This window comes from Rhinatrema bivittatum, chromosome 10 (assembly GCF_901001135.1).
Source record: "Rhinatrema bivittatum chromosome 10, aRhiBiv1.1, whole genome shotgun sequence".
Lineage (NCBI taxonomy): Eukaryota > Metazoa > Chordata > Amphibia > Gymnophiona > Rhinatrematidae > Rhinatrema > Rhinatrema bivittatum.
In genome coordinates, this window is record NC_042624.1 from 58,501,929 (window position 1) to 58,516,112 (window position 14,184).

A 14,184-nucleotide genomic window follows, 5' to 3' on the forward strand; every position below is an offset into this window, starting at 1 on the left:
GTGGAAATCCTGAAAACTGACTGGAAGGAGGTCCTCCAGGACAGATTTGGGAGCCACTGGTCTAGTCATCAAATTCTGGGAGTTAGCCAGCTAGGCCAGCCCTTTTGAAAACCAACTCCAGCCGCGACTGAATTTAGCACTCCAAAGGTGGGTAGCCCCAGAGACATTCCTGGCATTTTTTTGGGGGGAGGGGATGTTCGGGAAGGGACTCAGCTGCGTAGTGCTGATTTTCAGCACTAAGCAACTAAGTTTAACCACCTAACCTTACTGCAAAGTTTAGCTGCCTAGATTTAGGTAAATTTTCAGCTGCAACCAATTCACCCAAGCCTGGTACATCCAAAATTTGGCTAACTAGGTAGAGCACCAAGTAAAAAAAATTATATATATATAGACCCCCTTAATGAAAAAAACACTTTAGTACACTTAGAAATATAAAACATGATGGCAGCAAAATGCCATATAGCCCATCCAGTCTGCCTATCCACCCAACTCATTTAGCTTTACGATTCCTATCACTCCCTACAGAAACATAACGTAACCCTAGCATAGCAGGCATCGCATGGCTCTTGATGCCTCACTGTAAAAAAACCCTTCACTTGTAAAAATCTTGCCATAAATCAGCTTTGTTTCAGAGCCACTGAGACAACTGCTAAACTGTTTCCCATTGCTCTTGCCATTTGCTTTGAATGCACTTCAATGCTTGATTCTCCCTGTCTGGTAAAGATATTATTGAGACAATAATTTGTGTCTGAGCTTTAAAACTGTGAGGAAGTACCATAATGAATTATTTACAGATATCATTAATACCAGCTAGCTAGCAAATAATTGAGATTTCTGATAGGTTAAGTGGTGTTGAGGTACCCATGGCACCCTCAGTAATCTTTGGGCTTTATGGAAAAATGTTTCCCCACTTTGCACCTATAGGGAAAATATCTTCATTTAATGCAAGGCCCCAAATCTGCACTGTAAATTAAACCTGATTCATCATGCAGTGTCTGCTCACGCAAAATTGTCAAAAATGAAACTCTTTTGATCTGGAAGGCATTACCCATTGTCTTCATCTGTACACTGTCCTCCGTTCAGGCATGGCTGACTGGCGCACTCATCGATGTTGATTTCACAGTGACCACCAAGGAATCCAGGTGCACAGGCACAGAAATAGCCTCTCAATGAATCATGGCAGGTCGCCTTGTTCAGACAAGGCTGGGACAAGCACTCATCAATTTCCAGCTCACAGTTTATACCTTTAAGGAAGTACAAAGTCAGTGAAGTGTTGAGACTATAGGTTTTGACACAGGAAAACCATTGTGTTAAGCAGTATGCTATACTTCACCGAGGCATGTCACATCAGTTTGGAAAATCATTTTGCCCTTATAAGCTGAACTGATCCAAAAAATTCATTTTTGTAGTTTAAGGAGTAAATTGTAAAAACCATCAGCAAAATACAGCAGCAGTTCATAAGATGCAATAGCAATAAGCATGTTGACCTTATTCACTTAGGGCCTGATTTTTGAAAAGCATTTACAAGCTTAAAACTGGGTTTTGCACATGTAAATACACTTTACCCAAGTAAGTGGGCTTTTGAAAACTGCTACAACATATGCCATTAAATTGTCCATAGGATATTCATGTATAAGTGCATTTTACATGCATAAATGGCTTTTTTAAATTCCTATGATATTATGATACATTTACACATGCAACTCCTTATAAAGTTCCCTCCTTTAAGCTTTTTTCCCCGTAGACACAGAAAAAGAGAAAAGCCTTAGTAAATCAGGACTTATAAAATAAGGGTCCCACAGATTGTACTACTTACCACGTACCATTGTCAAGAACGTGCTGCTGAATTCTATTATTAGGTTTCACTGGCTGCTAGATGCAGTCTAGTAGTTTAAACAAATAGGTCTTGTAAACGAGATGTGCATTTTGCAAGCAGATATGTTTTTTAATGTACCAGTAAGAAAAGAGGATGTATATCAGTTCAACACCACCTGAGATAATATGCTAATTTAAACTGAATTAATCAGCTACAATACATTTGCCTAGCTGTAGATGGGCAGGTTTAGTCCTGTGCTATATATTGCAGAGAAATTTGTTCTACATTTTATGAGGTTATCTAGTGATTACCGGTGAGTGAGAAACTGCACTTTGGGAAGATCATTGCCTCTGTAAGAATCAGAGTCCCATGTTTTCTTCAGGCTCTGTCGCTCACTATAAAACGGGAAAAGCCTACTCACAGCTGGAGTAGTCACACTGAAAGCAGGGCAAGATGCGACAAGACATAAAATACTTATAAAACAGGGGAAACATTTGCCACATTTGTTGTGGATGAAGGCTGATGGAACCAGATTCCAGTCTTGGTTCCGAATCAGCTGGAAGCCCTAAGGAGCAGGAGGAAACGGTAGGGCCCAGAAATATATATTTCTTCACAGAAAGGATGATGAGGCATGAAAAAGTCTCCCATGAGAAGAGGTGAAAGCTAAAACAGTAACAGAATTCAAGAAAGATTGAGATAAGCACAGAGGATCTTTAGGATGAAGAGGTCTAGGAAAAGCCGGAGATCAATTGGGGTTTACAGCTCTGTACCAGGAAGTAAATTGAGCTGACTAGATGGGCACTATGGCCCTTAAATGCTGTCATATTCTATGTTTCTAGGATTGGGTTGCTATGGTGCCCATGATCTATGGGTGGTTCTGAAGTAGGTTAGACTGACATACTTAAGTTATGCTGAACTGTGAAGACATGGAAACATTATGGCGTTGATGAAAAGGCAGTGCAACAGATGCAGAAGAAACTGTCCAAGGTACACACTTATTTCACACACTTGCACACTTACAGGTGAATTTTAAAAGCCCTACATGAGCCGAAGCAGGAAGATACACAAGTATCTCGGGCTGGCGTGCGCCACGCAGATTTTAAAAAGCTCGTGAGTACGCGCTTACCTCCCGGTACACGCACAAATCAAAAAGTTATAAAAGGGGCGAGGCATGGTTGGGATATGGACGATCTGGGAAACTGGCTTGAAACGTTCGCATAAGTATGTACATGCACAAGTGCACACCGGGGTCCCCTACCGTGTAACTTTACTTCTGCCATTGGCGGCATGTAAGCATTAAAATAAAATAAACTAGGTGAGTCACGGGATTTTAAGGGTCGGGGTTAAAAGGGAGGCTACAGAACAGGGGGAGATTAAGAAGTCTGACAGTTAACTGGGCGAACCTGAAACGAACTGGGGAAAAGGGCTATTGCTTTGGCATACGTTGCTTTTAAAATCCCCCCCCCCCCCCCCACTTATGCAGTAAAGGCGGCATTTGCACACGTGGGCATGTCCATATAAAATTGTGCACACCTGTATGTGCATACAGCCGATTTTATACCATGGGCACATATACGTGCGGATGTCATAAAACGACTGCGTCCATTTGCGTGAGCCAGCATACGCGCATACATGTGTGCCTGCACGGCTGTTTAAAAGTTACCGTCCCCGATTTTTGCTAGTTTATTAGTGCGTGTACCTGTTAACTTAGAAAATATGCAGTTGTCAAAATGAGTATAAAGAAATGCTTGAGCATTTCCTTTGCTGTGAGCATACTTCGGTAAGGAAGATGTGCTCATAAAGCTGGTACTAATATGTATAAATCTGTCTGCTGATATTTTCTGGTCTGTCCTAGAGGGCTCAAGTGTTTCTAACTACCTCAGATCCCCCTTTTGCTTCAGGTACTAGCAACAACACTGGAGCACTTCCTGTGGCCTTGTCCTCATCTGGTTTATTTTCATACCATTTTGTTCACTGAAGGCTTACACTACATGTCCAATGCATTTCAGCCATCATTATTTCACAGTCAGAACAACAAGTGTATGAACAAAGAGACTGAAGATCCTGAATGTATAGATGAAGAATAGCATATAATGCTGAAGTCCTGTTCATTTACGCCTTGCAACACCGAGATGTGCTAAAATGCTTAGAACATGGTATGGACCTCAATATGATTTATACTGTACATTTCTATTTTTAGTGCTTTTAATTTTAGTAGGGATGTGCCTCATTTAAATGTCCAGACCCATCTTATGGTGTCCGTGGGGTCTAGACATCCAAATGAGACAGGCATGACCCCAGTCGCTCATGCCCCATTGGATAAGTATTTAAAAATGGTACTGGTGGGCTCTGAGGTGCCTGGCAGGGCTGGAGTGACTAGGGATCAAGTCCTGCCCCATTTTGATGTCCAGACCCCATAAACAGGGTAAGATGGATCCAGAAAGCTGGGGGTGGGATAGAGGAAAGCCCAGTGGGGCTTCAGCATTTAAATTTTGATAGAGCTGGTGGGTTTTTTGGCTTTTTGTTTTGTTTTGGATTTTTTCCATTCGTTTTATTTTGTTTCAAATAAACAAAACAAAATAAACCACAAATGATAAAGGAAAAAAAAAAGTAACAAAATGAGATGAAAAATCCAAGTGCACACCTCTGCATTTTAGAAGGCTTTAAGATTCGTAAAGTGGTAGTTATTTAAGATTTAGTTAATTCAATTTTAAAAATAAAGTCCATTCATGTTAATAACAATTTATATTTAATCTGATATTTGTAAATCATAGGGAATTAATAAAAATTAGAGGTTTTTATTATTTCTCAGTGTCAAAACAAACAGACAAGTTGAAATTACTTGTATTAAAAATAAAGGCTGCTATATTAGGTGTGCTAGAACCATAGATTTATATAAAGACATGATGACATTCTCAGTTTTATTATCCATTCCTAATATTCTGTTTATTCTTTCTAGTGCTGCCACACACAGAGTTGAAGATTTCAATGTATTGTCCACAGTAACCTTAGGATCCTTTTCCTGGGCAGTAACTCATTATGTGGAACCTAGCATTGTGTACCTATATTTAGGATCTTTTTCCCCATGTGCATCTGCACTTGGCCACATTAAATTACATCTAAATAAGAACATAAGAACATGCCATACTGGATCAGACCAAGGGTCCATCAAGCCCAGTATCCTGTGTACAACAGTGGCCAACCAAGTCTAAGTATCTTCCAAGTACTCAAACATTAAGGGCATGATTTTAAAAGGATTTACGCGCGTCAGACCTATTTTAAAAAGATCCAGCGATGCGCGTAAAGCCCCGTGACGCATGTAAGTCCCAGGGCTTTACTAAAGGGGCAGGGAGGGGGCGGGGCCAGAGGCCTCCAACACAGCGGCCATTGCTGCTGTGTCGGAGGATCGTGTGCCAGCAGGCTGCTGGTGCGTGCATCTTGTGCCTGCCTGGAGGTAGGCGCAAAAGGTAAGACAAAGGTCAGGGGGGGTGAGAGTAGGGCTGGGGGGAAAGGTTAGTGGAAGGGGTGGGAAGGTCAGGCTAGGGGAAGGGAACGTGGTAAGGCAGTGCGGTTTGGTGCGCGCAAGGTGCACAATTGTGCACCCCCTTGTGTGTGCCGACCCTCGATTTTATAACATGTGCACGCCTGCGCACGCATGTTATAAAATCGGGCATACATGTGTGCGCGCCAGGTAGCACGTGCACATGTACGCCCACGCGCACCTTTTAAAATCTACCCCTAAATGAATAGATCCCAAGCTACTAATCCTTATTGATTAATAGCAGTTTATGGACTTCTACTCTAGGAACTTATCCAAACTTTTTTTAAACCCAGCTACACTAACTGCCATAACCACATCCTCTGGCAATGAACTCCAGAGCTTAATAATGCATTGAGTGAAAAAGAATTTTCTTTGATTTCTTTTAAATGAGCTACTTGCTAACTTCATGGAATACCTCCTAGTCCTTGTATTATCCAAAAGAATAAACAACCAATTCACATTTTCCCATTCAAGTCCTTTCATGATTTTGTACACCTCTATCATATCCCCCCTCGGCCGTCTCTTCTCCAAGCTGAATAGCCCCAACCTCTTTAGCCTTTCCTGATAGGGGAGTCATTCCATCCCCTTTATCATTTTGGTTGCCCTTCTTTGTACTTTCTTCAATGCAACTATATCTTTTTTGAGATGCAGCGACCAGAACTGCACACATTCGGGCGGATTTTAAAAGCCCTGCTCGCGTAAATCCGCCCGGATTTATGCGAGCAGGGCCTTGCGCGCTGGCGCGCCTATTTTCCATAGGCCGTCGGCGCGCACAGAACCCCGGGACGTGCGTAGGTCCCGGGGTTTTTGGACGGGGGCGTGTCGGGGGTGGGGCCGAACGACGCGGCATTTTGGGGGCGGGACGCGGCGTTTCGGGGGTGGGCCCAGGGGCGTGGTTTCGGGCCGGGGCATTCCGGGGGCGTGGCCGCACCCTCCGGAACCGCCCCCGGGTTGGGTCTCGGCGCGCGTGGATTTACATCTCCCTCCGGGAGGCGTAAATCCATGGATAAAGGTAGGGGGGAGTTTAGATAGGGCCGGGGGGGTGGGTTAGGTAGAGGAAGGGAGGGGAAGGTGAGGGGAGGGCGAAAGAGAGTTCTCTCCGAGGCCGCTCCGATTTCGGAGCGGCCTCGGAGGGAACGGAGGCAGGCTGCGCGGCTCTGCGCGCACCGGCTGCCCAAAATCGGCAGCCTTGCGCGCGTCGATCCAGGATTTTAGAGGATATGCGCGGCTATGCACGTATCTTATAAAATCCAGCGTACTTTTGTTTGCGCCTGCTGCGCAAACAAAAGTACGTGATCGCGCAGTTTTTAAAAATCTACCCCATTATTCTTGGTGCGGTCTCACCATGGAGCAATACAGAGGCATTAAGACATTCACCATTTTATTTGCCATTCCTTTCCTAATAATTCCTAACATTCTCTTTGCTTTTTTGACCGCTATAGCACATTGAGCCAATGATTTCAATGCATTATCCACTATGACCCCTAGATCTCTTTCTTGGATGGTAACTCCTAAGATAGAACCTAACATTGTGTAACTACAGCAAGGGTTATTTTTCTCTATATGTATCACCTTGCACTTGTCCACATTAAATTTCAGCTTCCAATCTTCCAGATTGGACACCCAATCTTCCAGTCTCACAAGGCCCTCCTGCAATTTATCACAATCCACTTGAGATTTAACTACTCTGAATAATTTTGTGTCATCTGCAAATGTAAGCACCCTTTCCATATCATTTATAAATATATTAAAAAACACCATTCCTATAACAGATGCTGAGGCACTTCACTGTTTCTCTTTTTCCACTGTGAAAACAGACCATTTAATCCTACTCTGTTTCCTGTCTTTTAACCAGTTTGCATTCCTCAAAAGGACATTGCTTCCTATCCCATGACTTTTTAGTTTTCTTAGAAGGGACTTTGTCAAACGCCGTCTGAAAGCCCAAATACACAACATCTACTGGTTCATTTTGTCCACATGTTTATTCACCCCTTCATAAAAATGTAGGAAATTTGTGAGGCAAGAATTCCCTTGGGTAAATCTAAATATTCTGTGATTTTATTCTTTATATCAGTTTCCACGATTTTTCCTGGCACTAAATTCAGGTTCATTGGTCTATAGTTTCCTGTATCTGTTGCGCGTCCCGGCTGCGTTGGTGCTGCGACCAGGCCTGCTCACTTGCGCTTCCCTCCACAAGCTCCGGCTCCTCTTCTCTTGCTGCGGCCGCCAGCTCCCGACATCCCCAATCCTTTCCAGCTTCCTCCACACTGCAGACCTCTCAGCAGAGCTCCCGTAGGGGCTCTGCGTCTTCGGTCCTGCCCCTAGGCGCGCACGCTGCAAACGTCTGCACATTTAAAGGGCCCAGGGCAGGAACCTCGTCTCAGACGCCGCCCGATGATGTCACATGAGACTTCCTACTTAAGGCGAGGTTCTGTCCCCAGAACCTCGCCTTGGAAATCGGGTCGACACCTTCGGTGTAGCTAGTTGCTGTCCTACGTTCCTGTGTTCTCCTGCTTCCTTGATCCAGTCTCTGTTCCTGTGTTCCTATCTGTTCCAGTGCTCCTCTCTGTGTTCCAGCGTCTGTCCTGATTCCTGCTCCACGTTCCTCCTCTTGTCATACCTTCTCGGACTGATTCATGGTACTGACTTCTGCTTGCCTGACCACATTGACCGCTGCCTGGAACTGACCTCTGCTCACCTTGTCTACTTTCGAACCGAACTTGGAACTGACCCTTGCTTTGGCTGACCACCCTCGGTCGGATACCCTGGCTTTGACCCTTGCGCTTCACTCGGATACTCTGTTCGCTCCTGTGACCACCAGACCAGCCTGCTCGGACGCTGCCCGCAGCCTACTTCAGACTAGACCAGTAGGCGCTGCCTATCTCGCCTGGAGGACTTTCATTTCCTGTTGCCTTCCTGAGGTCTCCGGTGATCCCGGTGCAGGTCTAGTCCCTCCTTTCTTCATCAGCTACGCACCTTTGCTCGTGGTGGACGCACCTCTCTGTTACCTCTCCGGGAGACCCTTGGAGGCTCACCTAAGTCCAGACGGTCCAAGTACCCAAGGGCTCAACCTGCGGAAACCCCGGATTGCTATTGGCAAAACTCCAGCTAGTCTCTGTCTTCCTTGTGTGCTCCGCCTCCTGGTGGCAGGCGCTCTATGAGTCCGACCAGAGGGCCGTACCAATCCTGCACCAGGCCAAGGGTCCACCTCCAGTGCAACAGGATCGCCCTGGATCCCTTTTTAAATATAGGGGTTACATTGGCCATCTTCCAATCTTCATGTACATTGGATGATTTTAATGATAGGTTACAAATTTTTACTAATAGCAAATCTGTTTCTATTGAATTACCCAATTTTGCTTCTCTGAGGCTTCTTAAAACAAAGTTAGAAGGCTAAATGTTTGGAAATGCATCCTAATAGAGGCATAAAACATGCAAATTAAAATGCTTTGATGCATAATTTTCATTTAACCAAATGCTTAACATAAATATTTATCACTTTGAAAAGTAGTTTTAGTTTTATACATCTAAAATTGTATACATATAAGTGAGGGGGATTTCTCAGCACCAAGACTGGATGTCTTGTGATTCTTGAAAATTCACTCCAGAAGGCATTGGATAAAGTCCCTTATGAGAAACTCCTCAGGAAAAGTCATGAGATAAGAGGCTGTGCGTTGTTCTAGTCTCTGCATCTCAAAAAAGATATAGCTGAACTGTAAAGGGTACAGAGAAGGGTGACTAAAATGATAAAGAGGATGGAACGGCTCCCCTCCGAGAAAGGATAAAGAGGTTAGGGCTGCTCAGCTTGGAGAAGAGTCGGCTGAGGGGGGGGAGATGATAGAGGTCTACAAAATCATGAGTGGAATTGGAGAAAATTATTTTTCACTCAACACACAATTAAGCTCTGGAATTCATTGCTGGAGGATATGGTAAAAAAGGCAGTTAGCACAGCTGAGATTTTAAAGTGTTTAGACAAGTTTCTGGAGAAGTCCATAAACTGTTATTAATTAAGTATCCCTGGGCATTAGCAACATGGGATCTATTTACTGTTTGGGATCCTGCCAGGCACTTGTAATCTACTGTTGGAAACAAGATACTGGGCTTGATGGGCCCCCAGTCTGACCCACTATGGCAATTCTTATGGCTTGGTAACTGGTTAATGAATAAGAAGTAAATTGTAGGACTAAATGGTCAGTTTTCCCAATGGAAAGAGATGAACAGTGAAGTGCCCCAGGGATCTGTACTGGGATCGGTGTTTAACTTATTCATAAAAGATGTGGAAAAGGTAGCAACAAGTGAGGTGGTCAAATACACAGATGACAATTTTTTTTCAAAGTAATTATATATGTTAATATATATTATATATGGTTAACAGTAACATATATTACTATTAGCCATAGTAATCAACAACAATGGTGCATTTCATACTAATTTTCTTATGTTCAAAACTATTTTTAATAATATAGATTATACAGAAAGGGTAAGGAAAATGGTAAATTGTAGCCATGGTAGAAAATGTAAATGTTGACCTCATGTTACAACAGGGGTGGGGAATCTCTGGTCCTTGAGGATTGCAAACTGTCAAATTTTCAGGATATACCTAATGAATATTATAATAGATTTGCTAGTATTTTGGAGAGTCCCTGTACAAATAAAAAGGATGTGTAGCAAGGTTTCCCAAACTTTTAACCAATGTGACCTTATTTTAGTACTTGAAAATTCAAATAACCCCAGAGAATGAACAAAAGAAATCAGCAGGGGTGTGGCTCCACTCTCACCCTCCCCATACTCCAGCTGATCCCTTCTTTCAGCCTTCACCCTCTCCTTTCTCAACCTCCTCTCCTCAGTGAATCCCCTCTTTTAACCTCCACCATTTCAGCTGATCCCCTCTTACTTCCCTCAGTGCCTCTCTCTCATATCCTCTACAGCCCTTTTTGCTTCCCTCCAGCTGATCCTCCCTCATTTGGCCCTCTTAAAGGTGCAGGGGCTCATGGTCCAGCAGCATTCGGAACATTGTCAAATAGATATAGGGCAAGGGCCCTGTGGGTCTGTGCCTAGCAGTGCCCCTAGACAGCCTTTCTGACGTTAGTCGACCATCCTTGGTGAAACATTTTTGTATTTGGTAAAATGTATTTGTCCTTCCAGACTATTCCAATAAGATAAATATCGAGATTTAAACTTTTATAATGATGCATTTCTGTATGAAATGCTAACATTGCCTTGAAAATGTTGGCCATATATGTTTCCGTACTACATCAATATTGAGCACCAGTTTAAATTTTGTCCTGCACGCCGCCCACTAGGGATGTGCATTCGTTTTCATTTGCTTCTATAATTTGTGTGTAAAATTTTTATGGGCGTAAAATTTTTATGTGCATATTTTTGTTTTCTGCACACAATAGCATTTAAGCACATAAACTACTGAAATACATGAAACAAACAGAAACAGCACTATAAGAAAAACGATAAAACAAAAGAGGGAATCAAGCTGAAAATGTTTTGTGTGCACACCCCTAGCCTCCTACAAATATAGCCAGCTGCAGCTAACTCGAAGGTAGCTGGCCTGTATTCCATGCCTGGTTTATTTGTAAGATTAAAGCATAGTTTTTCTCTCATCTGTACATACAAATTTGAAAATGGATAACATATTCTTCAGAGCTTTGATGTCCCCAATTTGACTTCATGTTTTAACAGCTGTTTGCCATATTCCTCATACACATTCCACATGCAATGCTTTCTCACTTTTACTGGAAGAGCATGCAATGCTATTTTGCTTAAATAGGGAATTCCTGCAAAATCTTCCATCCAGTAGTCAGGCGTACAGTGCAGTAAGTTTCGTTTGGGTTAAAATCATGTGAAAATTAATTCTACCATTTGCTTACCATTGTACAACATGCAGATTTAGAGCAGATATTTTCCACTTACATGTTAAAAACTGAAACATGCTAAGGAAGCAAAAGGAAGGCTGAGCTACTTCTCATTCTGACTCGTGTTGTCAGACAAGGATAATAATGGTTGTGGCAAAATCCTCTGACACAATAAATGAAGATTTTTGTTACTAATGGGAACACCATGGGCTTTCATCCTGCTATCCTATCTACCTGTCCATTCAGCACAACTCGCTGCAAGTTGCAAAACAAAACAAATACATCAGCTAACTCTCCGGGGACATAACTACCCTGCCGTAATGTTGTTCAATATGAAAATATTCATCTTTCATAACAAAAAGCTACATCACTATTGATCCTTTATGAGATCATTATTATTATTATTAAATCTGAAGGATGTTCTTTTATGGACTGAAATTCTGCAGTCCACTCTAGCTCATGTTTTTAAAGTTGTTCATTCTTTTTTTTCCCCACTTTCCTATGTATTGACTTCCTAGATCGTTAGTAATGTTGTCATTGTACAATATTTTCTGCATCAACAAGACCACTACACTTGAGAATGATAAATACCCACCTGTCTCAATAAATGTCAGCAGAACCTCAGCCCATGGCCATGGACCTTACTTTGCGCCAAACTGGGAAGCAGTTAGACCTACTTTGAACTGCCTTCCACATCCATAATTATAATGGATACTGCTGCAAGAAAACCCCAGTGTGGTTCACTGCTGGGAATGCTTTTGTCACATCAAACCCTTTAGTATATTCCTCACTTTGCGGACTAAAAGCAAAGGCTTGGCTGTTCAACCAGGCCTCCCTCTAGATTCTTCACTAAAGAAGTAGAAGACAGAACCCCTTTAACTGGACACTTGATTCACTGTTGACTTCAGATGACCTCTAACTGGAAGTTATTATCGTTGTACCTACAGCTTCATTCTAACCTGATTGTACTCCATCTTGAGATCATTTTTGAAAAAAAGGCAGAATATCAAATGCTTGGAAACAGCATATTCCTACAATTTCAATTTGAATACAATAATTTTTAGAGCTGGGTATGATTCTTTAAAATAATCCAAATTTTGACACAGAGTTGGCCCAGACGGTGAAAAGATGATCCCCAAGTCATTTTGTGAGACAGATTACCGGGAGAAGGCAGGAGGAGTAACTTCTTAGAACCCTAATGCAGGCTTCACACAGTCCCAGGGCCAAGCTTACTGTCCTGAGCCACTCACTCATTTCTCCAATTACTCTGCAGTAGTCAGCCACTGAGAAACCGGGGTCCAACCAGCAGGGAGGAGGACAAACTCCAGGGCCCTAGGCTCTTGAGGCTGTGGGTACCTGGTACAGTCTCTTTCGCCACTCAAACACTCTCCCAATAATACTTACATTTGCAAATCCTGGCAGTTCAGAAGGCTGGTTCTCCAGTTGGAAAAAAGGCAGAGACTTGGAGGAGTGTTCAAGCAAAACGGGAGGGAACTTCCTAACCCCCTAACCTAACCTCCCTTCCCCTCCCACCCCCTAGCCCTATCCTAAACCCCCCCCCCCCAATACTTTTATTTTACCTCGCTGCACCACTGTTTTAAAGTATGATTCCTACATGCACATGTGCGCCTGATTTTAATAACGGCGCACATGGGCAAGTGGCATCTCGCACACGCAAGGAGGGGATTTTAAAAAACACACGATGACAAAATCAGGCTTACACCAGTTCCCTCCCAGTCCGCTCCAATTAAGGAGCAGACTGGGAGGGAACTTTGCTATCCCTCTACATAGCTTTCCTCCCTTTTCCCCTCTCCTCTCCGACCCTTAAACCTACCCTAACTATCGTCCTTTTTTTGTTTTAGAACTTACCCGCTCCTCCGAGCAGGAGTACGTTCCGCGCGCTGGCCAGTTGCCGGTGTGCGCTTCCCCGGGACAGGGCCTAATGGCCACTGTCCCAGTCAGCCCCCGCCCCTTGGTCCACCCCTTTCAAGGAGCCCGGCACTTTGCTATTGCCCGGTTTTTGCGCATACTGGGCTTTGAAAATTTGGGCTTTAATCTTGGAAATTTGGGCTTTAATCTTGGAAATCTGCTTTAATCTTGGAAATCTGCATAACCTTTCTCCACCTTCCTCCTTAATAAAACAAACATTCGACCATATCATAGCATGATCTGAAATCTCAATAGGTCCAATTTCTGCTCCTTGAACATTATGAAAGATCTTGGGAAATCAACATTGTAATCAGTTTCTGACATTGTCATATGAGCGTGAGAGGTATGCGTATAGTCTCTAACTTCTGGGTTAAGCACTCGCCATATGTCAAGAAGCTGGAATCGCTTCCAAAGAATAGCAATGCCTTTATCTGTCCCTATGCGCAGCCCCTTAGGATTAAATGACTTATCAAGAAGCATGTCATGCACAACATTAAAGTGCCCAGATATATCCAGAGCTCCTTGCATATGGACTAATAATATATTCAGTACTTTAGTGAAGAAAGAATGATTGTAACTATTGGGATCATAAAAATTACAAATTGTAATCAGTTTCGCACTAAGTTTCCCAACTAAAATTAAATAACGCCCATCAATATCTTTTACTTCTGTTAAAATGTGAAAATCAATACCGTTACCAAGAAGTATAGCAACTGTAGCTATATTTCCTTTTGCAGGGAAAAAATAACAATGTGCCACCCATTCCCTTTTTAACTTTTTACTTTCAGCGTCCATCAGATGGGTCTCTTGAATGCATGCAATACCTGCTTTATTATGTTTCAATGCTTGCAAAATCTTTTTCCATTTTATGGGCACTCCCAGCCCATCAATATTCCAGGAGATAATTCTGATCTATCCCCAATCTCTAATGACTTTAATACCTGAGCAAAGGAACACTCCCACTTTAGGCAAAGGGCTCCCAGTCACACCCCTCATCTGCATTATTTCCCCAATCATTACCCCATATGTGC

General features: G+C 43.0%; 1 protein-coding gene across 5 annotated transcripts in view; it reads right to left on the minus strand.

Annotated features, from left to right (window-relative positions):
- The window catches only part of CRB1 (crumbs cell polarity complex component 1), a 241,576-nt gene that overhangs the window by 128,194 nt on the left and 99,198 nt on the right, over nt 1-14,184 (minus strand). For all 5 annotated transcript variants that reach the window (XM_029618610.1, XM_029618608.1, XM_029618609.1 and 2 more), the window contains exon 3: nt 1,049-1,244. In XM_029618610.1, coding sequence (XP_029474470.1) covers nt 1,049-1,244 — 196 coding nt within the window. The remainder of the gene's footprint in view (nt 1-1,048; nt 1,245-14,184) is intronic.